Source organism: Colobus angolensis, unplaced genomic scaffold (assembly GCF_000951035.1).
Source record: "Colobus angolensis palliatus isolate OR3802 unplaced genomic scaffold, Cang.pa_1.0 Scaffold100, whole genome shotgun sequence".
Classification (NCBI taxonomy): Eukaryota; Metazoa; Chordata; class Mammalia; order Primates; family Cercopithecidae; genus Colobus; species Colobus angolensis.
Window position 1 is genome coordinate 3,077,046 of NW_012110920.1, and position 13,943 is coordinate 3,090,988.

Sequence of the window (13,943 nt, forward strand, 5' to 3'; positions counted from 1 at the left end):
AAAAAAAAAAAAAAAAAAAAAAGAAATGAAGAAAAATTTGTCATCCTTTTCAGATATCCTAGCCCTAGAAAACCACAGAGAATTAAAATGCTTTAAAATTGATAACATGAGTAACCAGTGACTAGAGAAGTATTTTTCTCCAACGGCTAATTAAGACATGAAGTAAAAAGAAATTTTGCTCATAATAGCTCAACAAACATGTCCCCAGAATTGAAACCCTAGGTTTACCCCTAGTCAAATTCAAACCCAAGACCAGTGGCATTCAGGTCTCAGACATCTGAGATTTATTAACTGTGCTCCATTTGCTGGCTGTGGATGACCTTTTTAGCCCTGGCCCTGAGAGCAGCAGGCAGGCTGTCCTCCTCCTGAGTTATTCTTCCCCAAGGTGATGTAAGGGGATGATTCTGGTTTGGGTTTCTGGGGTTGGAAAATGTTGCTGGTTTATTTTTCCCTTCACCTTTTAGTTATCATTGTCATTCTTCTCTTTACAAAGCTTTTCTTAAAGGGACGCAACAGAGTCTACTGATTAGACAGGTAGAATGAGGAATAAATACCAAAAATAATAACAGCAACATTGTCCCATCAAGAAGTGAAACTCTACTTCTTATTGATTTCTTCTATTTATTATTTATCTATTTATTTACTTTTAGAGACAGGGTCTCTGTCACTCAAACTGGAGTGCAGGAGTATGATCATGACTCAGTGTAACCTCAAATTCCTGGGCTCAAATGATCCTCCTGCCAAAGTGTCTCAAGTAGCTGCGACTACAGGTGCATGCCATGATGCCCAGCTAATTTTAAAAATTGTTTTGTAAAGAGGGTCTCACTATGTTGCCCAGGCTGTTCTTGAACTCCTGACCTCAAGCGATCTTCCTACCTCAGCCTCCCAAAGCACTGGGATTACAGGCATGAGCCACTGCACCCTACCTGATCTCTTAAAAAAAGGAAAAAGAAATGCCAGGCGCAGTGGCTCACCCCATAATTCCAGTACTCTGGGAGGCCAAGGTGGTTGGATCATTTCAGGTCAGGAGTTCAAGACCAGCCTGGTCAACATGGTGAAACCCTGCCTCTACTAAAAATACAAAAATTAACTGGTTGTGGTGGTGTACGCCTATAATCCCAGCCACTCAGGAGACTGAGGCAGGAGAATGGCTTAAACCGGGAGGTGGAGGTTGCAATGAGCCGAGACGTGCCATTGTACTACAGCCTGGGTGACAGAGCAAGACTCCGTTTCAAAAAAAAAAAAAAAAAAATTCAAAAGTGTAAGATATAGACAACTTACAATGCACCCAAGAGACACTGCAGGGACACTGCTGAGACAGTTCCCACCAGAAGATGGGATGAGAGTAAACAGACTGCCTGCTTTCCGCAGAATTCTGGGACAGGCCTTGGGTGTTGAGAGAGAGATCAACAAAAAAGAAGATTGGGTGGGGTCAAGGCATCTATGACCTAATTGTGGGGACAGGAAAGAGCCAGAGAACATGTACAAAACAATATGTAACAAACAATGAACACAGAGCAATGAAACAAGAGCCTATCAGTCTTTACACAGATCCAGGGAATAGGATGCTAGAATCAGGCAGCCTGAATCAGAGAAAACATCCCAGAAAGAGGTGATTTCTGATCTCAGTTTAGAAAAAAAGGGTGGAAAATCAACAGATGGGAAAAAAGGCAGAAGGTAAAGGAACAGATCTGACCTGCTGCAGGCTCTCAATAAATGCCTGAGGGGCAGCCCTGAGTGGCACTGTCTGGAGAACTGTCTGTGTCTGGCCTCAGAGGCTGCTGTGATACTCTGGCACAGGGAGGTGACGTCAGGGGGACCAGAGACCAGAGGCTGTAGAATGATTATAGACCATCTGATTAAGCTCTATAATAAACTCTCTTCAGAAATATGACATTCGATAGTGAATATATCATGGAGGTTAATATTAGAACTCACCCTGATTGCTTATAAAGTGAAGGCATTCTTGGAGAGTGCTGTTTTAACAGTAGATTTAAACGTGTGACTCTACCAAGAGCTTAGAACTTCAATAGTGCACATGACTGCTCAGATGCCCTCATAAGTACAGAGGAAGGCTGATGTCACCTCCTGAGGCGTTTGAGCCAGTAAGCTAATGATTGGGGCCAGCTAACAAATTGAACTAATCCTCAAAGTCACTGCAAGTCACCTAGAAATAAAATGGCCTTTTGTTTGTCATATTTCCATGAGCTTCAAGGGTGAGCTGTCTAAATCAACACAAATAGTCACCTGTATGAGTAACCACCCTTTGAGGAGCATAGCTTCCAGTTCAATGAAGTCACATTCTGCCACGTTATATGTCATTGGTACCTCCCAGGAACAATCATACTGTTTCACACTGGGTTTCTCCAAGGACGTGGACTGGACAAAGATTTTTCCAAAAGTATCTGATAATAAGACACAGAAAAACTGATTTGCTATTGACAACCACTAGATGGTGGATTGCATGCCAATAATGACCTAGGAATATAGACCACAGTAGACCATAATAAATGCGACCTGTCTTCAATGAATTCTTATTCTAAAGGAGCAAGCATCCAAATGCATACCATGGGAACTGCAGCAAAATTCCACGAGCATCTTATTAGCCACCAAGACCTACTAGGGGGAGGAGGTATTTTATGCTCAACATCAGTGGGTTTCTTTGCTTCTGGAATTGGGACAGATTGCTGGGCTCCGAGGCACTCTCAAGGAGGCCTCCTAACCCATGCCTCCAGATTCTAAACCAGAATCCGCAAAGTAACTATAGCTCATGTGGCTTTTTGAGGTCCTATTAGGGCCCTCAAACACTGACTAATGTGTCTTGCTGCTTTTTGGACAGGAATTCCTATACTCATTTCCTCACCTTGCAATAGAAACCTCTTGTTCTTTGCCTTGCCAAATCTCCGTGGGTTTCGAGAGAACCAAGTGTATGTCCAGGTATCTCAGGAGAACCGGGTCAAGTGAGGGACCAAGAAGACTCTTTGGAACTTGAGGATTCACAAGCTAAGAGCCTGGATGACTTTCCTAGCCTTCCCTGTGAGTCACTACTGCTTCATATTCTCCAGGAGAGTTAAAGAATGTGCACTGGATCTCAGCAATATTTGGCTAGAGAAAGGGCCTTACGCTGATTCTTAGGCAGGAGCTGCCAAGCCAAGCCCAGCCCAGGCCAGGCCCACTTTTGGCTCCACACTGCCACCTTGTGGCCCCATGACAAATTTGAAGATACTCTGCTTTTCCCACTTAAACTGGATGCAGGGTGGCCCCTTCCCCCAACCACCTCACCCCTTCACTCAAGACAAACACACTTTAATTTTATCTTGCACATCCCATTATCATTGTACCTAGAAAACTAAAGATGCACAGGAATTTCCTGGATATTAAATCTTTTTACTGGAGAATTTCAACCTGGGTTTCTGACCTAGGAATAAACTGCTACAGCCTGGGCTGAATCCATAGCCCTGTAGTAGATAAAAGACCTATTTACATACAAAACACAGACACATTATCTGGGAAAGTACTGGCCTGTACCAAACAGTGTAAGAAACGATTCTGAGAAATCCCCGTAGTCAATCGATGAACCCCTCCTGCCCTCCTCTCTGTCCCATCTGCCCCTCATGTCCTGCTTGTACATAGGTTTTAAGGGACTAAAGTACTGTCATTCACAGTCACAGGATGATATAAACATTTTACACGAGTGCCCCAGCAGAGATGGCATTGTTCAGTTTCTCCTGGGGTTAGCTGTCAGAAATGGGATTCACCCCAGAGAGCACAGAGCCTCCTTCTTGCTTCCACAGGGCCCCTCCTCCTTGAACCCTATCCAAGGCTCTTCCTCTGGCCCAGACTGGCCAGGCGAGCCTCCTATAGGTCCTGCAGAACTTTCACTCATAGATCCAGTGAGATCCACCATTTCCTTCGGGAGCTTCCTGGAATGGTTTCCCGAGGCCCTCAGCCAGTGTGCGGTCACTCCCCACTGGCCAGATCACAGGACAGAACCAGCTTTCTGGAAAAGATCAACTGTAGCTTTTCCATGGGAGGAACGAGTAGGGCTCCAAAGCCACCACTCTAAGTAAATTCTTCTTGTGCAGTGCAAAACAGAAAATACCACAGTAGTAAGAGGGGATCTATAGAAGGCAAAGGGTAGACAAGAAAGGTGATTTAGCCTCGATCCCAGGTCTGTCTCCTCTTTTCCTCTCTGAACTGTAGACTCTCCTGGGTCAGGACCCCGGAGGTTATCTACCAGACGCAATCTGGAGCCAGGCCGTTGTTCCCCTCTCTAACATCTGTTGAGTGTTCTATCTCTAATCTAATCTTACAAATCCCTCCTAACAAAGTGGGCATTGCTATTTCTATTTAATAAGTGAAGAAAGCATTGTTCGGGGAGATTGGACAACTTGCTTAAATTGATACAGGTAGAAAAGGGGTGAGGTCTTTGGGGCACACAGCTGGTGTTCTTTCTACCTCCCAGTCATCATGAAGAACAAAGATTTACCAACTCTAGGCATTAGGGTCAGAAACTGTGGTCTAAAGATGGGGCAAGGGGGTGGGGAGGCTGCTTATGTAAGCAGGGGAGGGAGCAGATTCAAGAGCTCTGGCTGGCATGGAAGGCTTCTAAGCCCACTTCACCAGGGCAGATAGACAGGGAAGAAGTATTGGATGTCAGGGGCTGATATGGGCAACAGAACTCAGTGAGGGGGAGAGAGTGGGTCCTCCCATATGCCTGAGCCTTGGTCCCTTTAGGGTCTCACTCTCCAGTTCTCTAGCACTGAAGGACTGGGATGCTTTGCTCACTCACAACATTCAGCAAGGCTCTTTTCTTTTTAGAAAGCCTCAGGAGGCTTCTTAGAGCTGAGTGGCCTCTTAAAGAAGTATATCCGCAAAGCCACAGTCATTCCTCAAAGCTTCCCTGGGAGTCAAGGGTAGAGACTGAAAGTGTTCCCTAGAGCTTCCCTCAGGAGCTTTTAATTAGATTAGTAATTCCTTACATTAGTATAGAGCTCATGACTTTACAAATGACTTTTATATCCACAATCCTATTTGATTCCCAGAACCAAGGTAGCAAGGACTGGCCAGCATTTTATTGATGTGTGTCATTGCTGGTGGCAGAACCAGGATGCAGCTCCCCTGACGTTTCAGCTGATGTCTTTTCCACCAGCAAGGCTCTCTCTTCAATTGGAATCAGAATTTGGGGGGGAAGCTACCCCATGATAAAAGTCCCCTGGAGTCCAGAAAGTCTACTTTGGCTCTATCTTGGCCTATAGCCTCTTCCAGCCTTGGAGGAGGATTCAGCATCCCAGATGAGGACAAAAGTGGACAGTATGACCATGGGGGTACCCACCATCACCAGAATTGAGTCAAAGAGTATATCAATGTCATTGTCATCAAAATCCAACAACTCTTCTAGACCCTGTTGCTTACAATATCCTTTGTGTTTCTCTGTAACACCATTTTCAGGATTACAGAATCATGGAAGGTTAGAGCTTAGAGATCATCTCAACTGTTATACAGGTGAGGAGACTGAGTCCTGGAAATGTATGGTGACTCACCCAAGGTCACACAGATACTGAAGGCAGAACTGAGATTCAAACCTGGGCTCCTAACTGGATCACAGCATCCATACGATTCATGGTGGAAGCTCTGAAGAACCTGGAGGGTGTCCAGAGCCACAACGATGTCACCTTTTCTCAAAGGAGGTCCCCTGTTTGTAGCCCCTGAGGAAGGAGCAGGCTGGACTCCCTGGGGGGTGGGTTGGGGAAAGGAGGGAGGGCAAGAAGTCCCCGCTGCCCTTGAGGCTTATTCCTGCTGTTAATTTTATGATGACCATTTTCATCTTCTGCTTCCCTCCCTCTTTCCTCCCACCCACACTCACAGTGAACCAGACCACAGAGAATAGACAACACTTTCCCCTGTCATCCACGCTGTCATAGGGGGTGGCATGGGGAGAGGAGGAACTGGCATTTGCAGAGATCCTGCTAGGTACCAGGTACTGTACTGAATCCTGCATCTTCATGAGACCACCTCCCCTCAACAGACAGCTGGGCACAACAGGGTAAGCCCTACATACCCATTCACTTTTCTTCATGAAACAATTTTCTCTCTACCAAAAAAAAAAAAAAAAATCCAGGATCCAAATAGAGCCCTCTTCACAGTTTTTCACTTCTCCCCTCTCCTGGTTAGGCTGAGATGTGCCAGTCAGGTTAGAATGGAGACAGGTAGCCAGAGCACAAGGCCAACCTCTGGGTTCCTGCCCCCCGTGGATCCCTAGACCGCACCATCCTAGGCCTGCCTAGATCTGGGACACCATGTGTGTATGGACACCCTGTGAATATGGCAGGACCAGGGAGACAGGCAGTTTGATTCTCCCCGACTGCCAGCATCTGAGTTTGGGAGCTCAAGAGGCAGCCCTCACTCTCGGGGCAGCTGTGACACCAGGATAGGGGGCCCACTCTGGCCTTTTCACCCCGCTTCAGACAGGGCTCCTCTAACTCCAACCCTCACCCTCCCAGCTCTCATGACCAGTGTCCAAGGTTGGCAGAGAACCTCCACTAGTCCTGGGGGCAGTGCCAGACCCCAGCGAGTCTTTCCTAAAAGATGATGGTCTCCTCGGTGGCTTCCCCATCCACCGGCTCCAAGTCCCTTGGTGACTCTTCAGGTCTGGGCCTCCCACTGAGGGTTAGGCTGAGGCTAAGGCTGAGGGTGGCCGGGCAGCTGGAGTGGGTCAGCAGCGTGGTGTGGCGGCTCGAGAGGCTGCCATCAGAGAGCCGCCGGCACATCCTGGGCTGGCGACCCCCACAGCAGGCAAGGTGACGCAGGGGCCGCGGTAGCAGGTGGCTGTTGAAGCCCAAGTAGATCCAGGGGTTGCAGCAGCTGTTGAGGCTTCCCAGAAGCATGGAGATGGTGAAAGCCACATTGGTGGAATCTACCAAGAGAGAAGCATGAGAAGCCTCAGAATGGCAGCTCGAAGGGACCTGGGAGAGCGTCCAGGCCCCACAGATGAGGAACAGATGAGGAAACTGAGTCCTAGAGAAGAGAAGGGAGTCACTCAGGATCCTATAATTAGAGAGACACACAGCTGAGACTTGAACCTGGGACTCCTGGCTCCAGAGTCTTACCATGCTGATTTTGTTTGTTCGTTTTTGTTGTGTAACTGCAGGGTGAAGGTAGGAGCTGAGGTTTGCTTCAAGTTTAATTGAGAAGAAGGAATGTTGTCAGGGATAGGATCAGCCCAGATAGGAGAAACCAACTTTTTTACAAAACTTAAACCTTGAGTCCCCTAATGGATGTAGATCTAGAATGAGACAACTTCTGTAAAACAGGCAGGGAAAATAACCAAGCTCAGGCCTCATCCATCTCCATCCCCACTTACATCATAGATCGTGGATTCACATGGCCTCCTGGACTCTGTCCCCTTCCATTCCTCAGGGGCAGGCCCACTCATTCTATATTCAGTCATTGAGTGTGTGGACATCAACTCTGCCTGGCCCAATGCTGGGGATCTGATGGGGCAGTCAATGGAGCATGACTGCCCTATAGACACCTATGTCATCATTGCCGCCTGCAGCTGAGGGGGCAGCTTCTACGTACTGGGCCTCCAAGCATCCCTCTCCAGACTGGAACTTGTTCTGTGTTCTTAGATTGTGCCTAGGAAATGCACCTTTCTGTAGGGAAAAACTAATTTCTCTCTTGGGCAGTCAAAATGTGAGGATGTCAAGGCTATAAAATTCCTTCCAGACAAAATGTTCTTTCTAAAGACTAAATGAAACCCTCATGGCAACAGGAAAGCTGCTGGGATGAGCTTTGGCCTCCTGCTAGATCTGTCATGGTTATAGCCATGGCATAGGCGGCATACTGAGTCACCTTACTCTTCAGTGGAGGTTGTAGAATCAGTGAAAGCAGTTTCAGAACTGGAGGGAACCTTAGAAGTAAGCTTTCTGGTTTTTATAGCACAGTTAATAACAGCTGCAACTCAAAGTGTTTCAGCTCCAAGGTAGAGATCCTATACTCCACCAGAGCTTCAACCAGCAAAATAAAAGGCAAAGCTCAAGTGCCTACTCTGCAAGGCACTGTGAAAGCTTCAGATACACTGGCTCCTTGTGCATATGTCCCAGGGGCATGCTCATGGGTGTGGCAACTCATGGCTCAAGAGAAGGGAAGACATAGGCCGAGAACATTTGATAGAGGGGCATGAATCATACAGGTGGGAAGCTGAAGGTATCTGGGCCTGGATGGACTGGTTCAGGGAACAGAAGTGAAGGTAGAGTGGGAAGCACCTGGAAGTGGAGGAGGGATGATATAATTTGGATGTGGGCCAGGTGCAGTGGTTCATGCCTGTAATCCCAACACTTTGGGAGGTCGAGGTGGGTGGATCACCTGAGGTCAGGAGCTCAAGACTAGCCTGACCAACATGGTGAAATCCCATCTGTACTAAAAATACAGAAAATTAGCCAGGCATGGTGATGCTCACCTGTAGCCCTAGCTATTCGGGAGGCTGAGGCGGGAGAATTGCTTGAACCTGGGAGGCAGATTGCAGTGAGCTGAGATCATGCCATTGCACTCCAGCTTGGGTGACAAGAGCAAGACTCCATCTCAAGAAAGAGAGAGAGAGAGAGAGAGAGTTTGGATGTTTGTGCCCTTCAAATCTCATATTGAAATGTAACCCCCGGTGTTGGAAATGGGTTGGTTGTTTGAAAGAATCTGGGACCTCTCTCTTCTCTCTCTTGTCCTCTCTTGCCGTGTGATACGCTGGCTTCCCCCTTCACCTTCTGCTTCCTGAGGCCCTCGCTAGAAGCAGATGCTGGCACTATGCTTCTTTTTTATTTTCTTTTTGAGATAGGGTCTCGCTCTGACCCTCAGGCTGGAGTGCAGTGTGTGATTATGGCTCCTGTGCTCAAGCAATCCTTCTACCTCAGCCTCCTCAGTAGATCGGACCACAGGGGTGAACCATTGTGCCACCACGCCTGGCTAATTTTTTTTTTTTTTTTTTTGAGGCGGAGTCTCGCTCTGTCGCCCGGACTGGAGTGCAGTGGCCGGATCTCAGCTCACTGCAAGCTCCGCCTCCCGGGTTTACGCCATTCTCCTGCCTCAGCCTCCCGAGTAGCTGGGACTACAGGCGCCCGCCACCTCACCCGGCTAGTTTTTGTATTTTCAGTAGAGACGGGGTTTCACCGTGTTAGCCAGGATGGTCTCGATCTCCTGATCTCGTGATCCGCCCGTCTCGGCCTCCCAAAGTGCTGGGATTACAGGCTTGAGCCACCGTGCCCGGCCTAATTTTTTTTATATTGAGTAGAGATGAGGTTTCACTGTTTCTCAGGCTGGTTTTGAACTCCTGGAATCAGTTGATCCCCCTGCCTCAGCCTTGCACAGTGCTGGATCATTGCACAGGCATGAGCCACCACACCCAGCCTGGCACCATGCTACTTGTACAGCTTGCAGAACCATAAGCCAAAATAAACCTCTTTTCTTTATAAATTTCTCAGTTTCAGGTATTCCTTCATAGCAGTGCAAATGGACTAATACAAGGGACAAGGCTCAAAAACAAACTCAGTCTTCCTTCCGTTTTGCCTGAGTTCTGGCCTGCTCCCTAGTTAATGTGTAACTACAAATTGCGGAAGATTTGGGAAGTGGCTTTGGCTGAGGGGACAGTATTCATCCTGTCTGCTCCAACAATGTGCCTTTAGTGTCCAAGATTAAGCCAGGGACAAAGGAGGTCCACAGTTTCCTTCATTTAGGAGTGCCTGTTTGGTTTGGCTCACCTGAGCCAGGCCTTGGTAGGGGCTAGAGATATGCCACAGAGGCAGTGCTGCAGAGGAGGTGCCAGAGGCAGTGGTGGTTGTGCTTCCCAGCCCTTGAGGGTAGATACATCACACCAAGTCCTGGCCTCCATTGCCTCTTGCCAGAAACTCAGCTGATGGTTGGGGACAGGGGCAGGGACAAGCAAACAGGCAGGCTCTGACCAAAGACTTGGTTGGGGCCATGGGGCCTGGAGGCCAGCATGTGGTGGAGGGGAACTTTGTGTACTGGAAAGCAAGTTTAAAGTAATGAATTTCTGCCCCAAGGGCTTTCATTTTCCTAGGAGCACATTGTCTGTAAGATAACCCTTTGGGACAACCCACTGTCCCATGCATTCCTTGCCCAGAGAGGTCCTTGGTAAGTGGTAAATCACTGTACTCAAGCGAGGGCTGAGGTATTGAGGGACAGGTTGATGATGATGGTGGACACCACGGGCAAGCAGGAAAGTCTGCACTGGCTAAGTGGCAGGAGCACCATCTTCTCCTCAATAAAGAGGCAGATGACCATCTCACCCCGGTGCCACTGGCTAAGCCACAATGTTGGGAGTAAAGCCATGATCTGGATAAAGCTTGTCCCATGAAGACCTCAATTCAAGCCTGAGCTCTGTCTCTCACTATCAGTGGCATTTTGGACCAGTTATTTTACCTGTATGAGTCTCAGGGGACTCAAATGTAAAATACAGAAGGCCACTCCTCAGTAGCATGAGGGCTGAATGTGCCTGTACCTAGGAAACCCTCCTTCCTTCTATTCTGTGCTTGGCTAGAGCAGCGAGGTCCCCACAGTTGGTTAGAATTAATATGCTCATTGCTTAAACAATAATCTGCAAATAGTCTCTTGCCTAGACATTGTCAAAAGGGTTAGATTAAGAAGGGATATTGTATTAAGAAGGAAGTTTGGTATTACTTTTGCACTTCTCTTGCATGGTTGTGTTAAATTCATGAATGGCTCTCCTCTATTTCATCTCTCCTCTATTTCTCCTCTCCTCTATTTCTCCTCTCTTCTATTTCATCTCTCCTCTATTTCATCTCTCAGAAAAATGATGAGAGCCAGGCCTCCCATGTGCCAGCTGGAGCACAGTTCTCTTAGAGGTTCCCATTTTGCTTTTCACACAGAAGAAAGGTCTCTCTCCTTTTATAACCACTTTTAAAATCAGAGTTATTAATGAGGTTGAGGAAAAAGACAAGGAGACAGAAGACTTGGGCTTTATTCTTCACTTTGTCACTCCCTAGCTGTGAGGCCTGGGGCAAGTCATGGTTCTGAGGCAGGAAAACAGCAGAGGGAATTAGAGGTTGGATAAAGAGCAGAATGAGTAGGAGCAGAAGCAGGATAAAGAGGAGGGTGAGCAAGAGGCAAGATAAAAAGCAGAAGTTGAATCAAAACAAAAGTTACATGAAGTGAATCCAGAGCCCCTTGGTTGGCTAGATCCAGACCAACCCAGTAAGGGGCAGCTCCTCAGAGATGGGCATGTGTGTTAGAGAGAAAAAGTATCCCTAAAATGACCCCATATGAGAATCAGCTCATTAAAGCTCATGCATAGGTACTGCATGGAATGCATGCACTTAAAATTGAGATGAAGGCCACGTGCAAGTGCACAAGGACCAAAGTAACTAAGCAACCCACCTATCAAAAGGCAGATGCTGGCTACAGATAAGGCAGCTCAGGAAGAGAAAAAAAAGAACACATAAAAAGGTGCAAAGTACACCAAACTGATGCCGATCTCATTTCAGAGAGGTCAGCCCGCTCTCCCCTCTCCGAGAGTGTTACTGTGCTTAATAAACTTTTGCTACTTTGCTATTTGTGTGTGTCACATCCAATTCTTTGTTTGTGGCACCAAGAACCTGGGACTTCACCACATCAGCTGGTAACATTTCCTCTCTGAGCCTCTGTTTCCTTATTAGTAACATGAAGAGGTTGAACTGGAAATTTCAGGGTTTTCATGTGCCAAGTCTAATTAACTGGAAGTGTCTGTTGAGAAGGAGCTCAAAGGCATGTCCAGGTGCAGGAGGGAAGAGGCTGAGAGAGCAAGTTCATGGGCCACAAATTGCTATCATTCTATGATTTTAAAGCCCATCCAGCAAATTGGTAGTCGGTGGCCAAATGTGCTAATGGCCATATTTCACTAGCACCACACGGCATTTTAAAATTGTTAGTTACCAAAATTTTTAAAGCTGGAAATTTCACATAAAAGATACTGACATGGCATTGGTAGGCTGGATGAGTATTGACATGGCATTGGTAGGGTAATCATAACTGCCCCTTTTCCCTTGGAGGAGGCACCATCTTACTTCATTGCCCCACTAGTTTGTCACCTGCCTGGCCCTGGGAGGCACTGTAACCCTGACCTAATCCCCCATCCTCTCTTCCTGTCTCTCCCACCTCACTGCCCCCACACAGACCCCACTTGCCTTCACCGGGGGCATTCTCGTCCCACACGGACCACATCTGGACACTGAAGAAGGGAGCCCAGCAAGCGATGTAGGCCAGCACGATGACAAAGGTCATCTTCACGGTTCGGATCTTGGCCCGTGAGATGGTGTTGATGCTGCTGACCCGAGATGGCAGTCCCTGAGTGGTGGCAGCTGAGGCGGAAGGTGAGGGCCTGTCCCAAGTCCTCCAGCCCCCTCCTCTCACTCGCCAAGCCTGTGTCTTGACTTTTAAGTTTTTACAGATCTCATGGCAGATGAGGCTGTAGCAGGCCGTGAGCATGGTCACTGGCAGGACGAAGATAGCCAGGGTGGTCCAGGTGAGGTAGGCCCGTGGCCCCCAAGGGAAGTGGAAGTCTGCCCAGCAGTCCAGCACCCCTGAGCCCTGGATTACCTCCCGCAGGGAAAAAATGAAGACTTGAGGAAGGCTGAGGATGGCGGCCAGCAGCCAGGGAGCAGCGATGAGCAGGTAGGTGGACTGGCCGGGCTGCTGGAGGCTGCGCAGGGGGTGACAGACAGCCAGGTAGCGGTCCAGCGTCATGGCCAGCAGCATGTAGGTGGAGGCGAACATGCTGAGCACCTGCAGGTACTTGACGGTCCTGCACAGGAGGTCGGGGCCCTGGAAACGATAGGTGATGTCCCACAGCAGCTGGGGCAGCACCTGGAAGAGCGCCACGGCCAGATCTGTCAGGGCTAGGTGCAGCACGAACAGGTGCATGCGGGAGCGCTTGCGGCCCAGCTGGCCCAGGGTCAGCAGCACAGCCAGGTTGCCCCCAGTGGCCAGCACCAGGACAGCGGCCAGGACTCCGATCTCCACCTTGGCCAGCTCCTCATCCCGGCCCAACCAGGGTGTTGTGGCATTGGGGGCAGAGAGGGTGCCCCAGGGAGTGGGGGTGGCATCCCACAGAGGCCCAGAATCCATGAGCAAGGTATGCTGGGAAGAGAGGATGGAGGGAGGATGTGGAGGCACGTGGAGAGGTTTGATGGATAAAATGGAGTGGCAAAGGAAAGGCTGAAGGCGGAGAGGAAGGAGAAGCGTGAGAATGACAGGGAGAAGGCTTGCAAGTAGGTGGAAATCATTCAGAGGACAGGGATAGAGAGGAGGAGGGAGGATGAAATATGGAAGGAGACAATGTGACTGTGATCCCAGTGAGGAGAAGAGACCCAGGAGAGAGAGAAGGAGGGGTCAGGAAGACGGGGAATCAGGACGGGAAGAATGGGGGAGGCTGTGCAGAGTGAGGCTTCTGGAAGGGAAAGAAGGCTGGGGAGGGCTACCACTCTCCAATCCACCTCAAATTCACTTTCTCCAAACTTTTCTGGAAGCCAAGAGCGGAAGCCCTTCAGCCTGCTTGGAGGCGCGGTCCGGGGCTGTCGGTGTCGCGCTCAGGGCTGGAAGCCCCAACCAAGTCCACTGGCTGTGCCTGGTGAGCAGCGGCAGGAGCGCAGCGGAGCGGCCAGGTGGGGTTTTATGGGCAGCGACCAGCGGCTCGCCAGTTGGCTCCAGCAGAGGAGGGCGGAGTGAGGCTCGCAGGCAACCACCCGGCGGGAGGACAGAGAGGCCGGCTGCTGGAGGGAGGGGGGCCAGAGTGGGTAGCGGACGAGGGACAGGGAGCGAGACAAGCAGGCGACGCAAGCCAGCACCCAGCAGCCGGCAGGATCCACCGACCCGCAGGCAGGCAGGCAGATAAGCTCCTCTGCGCACTCACCCTGGAACTCTCGGGCAGTCTCTCCACA

At 49.2% G+C, this 13,943-nt stretch overlaps 1 protein-coding gene across 1 annotated transcript; it reads right to left on the reverse strand.

Annotated features, from left to right (window-relative positions):
• Window positions 1-6,088: 6,088 nt before the first annotated feature.
• Window positions 6,089-13,584, reverse strand: AVPR1B (arginine vasopressin receptor 1B). Its single transcript, XM_011937372.1, has 2 exons — window positions 12,192-13,584; window positions 6,089-6,916 (listed from the first exon to the last, which is right to left on the reverse strand). The coding sequence occupies exons 1-2, from the start codon at window positions 13,129-13,131 to the stop codon at window positions 6,582-6,584; spliced, it is 1,275 nt and encodes a 424-aa protein (XP_011792762.1). The 5' UTR covers window positions 13,132-13,584; the 3' UTR covers window positions 6,089-6,581.
• Between the last annotated feature and the right edge of the window lie 359 nt (window positions 13,585-13,943).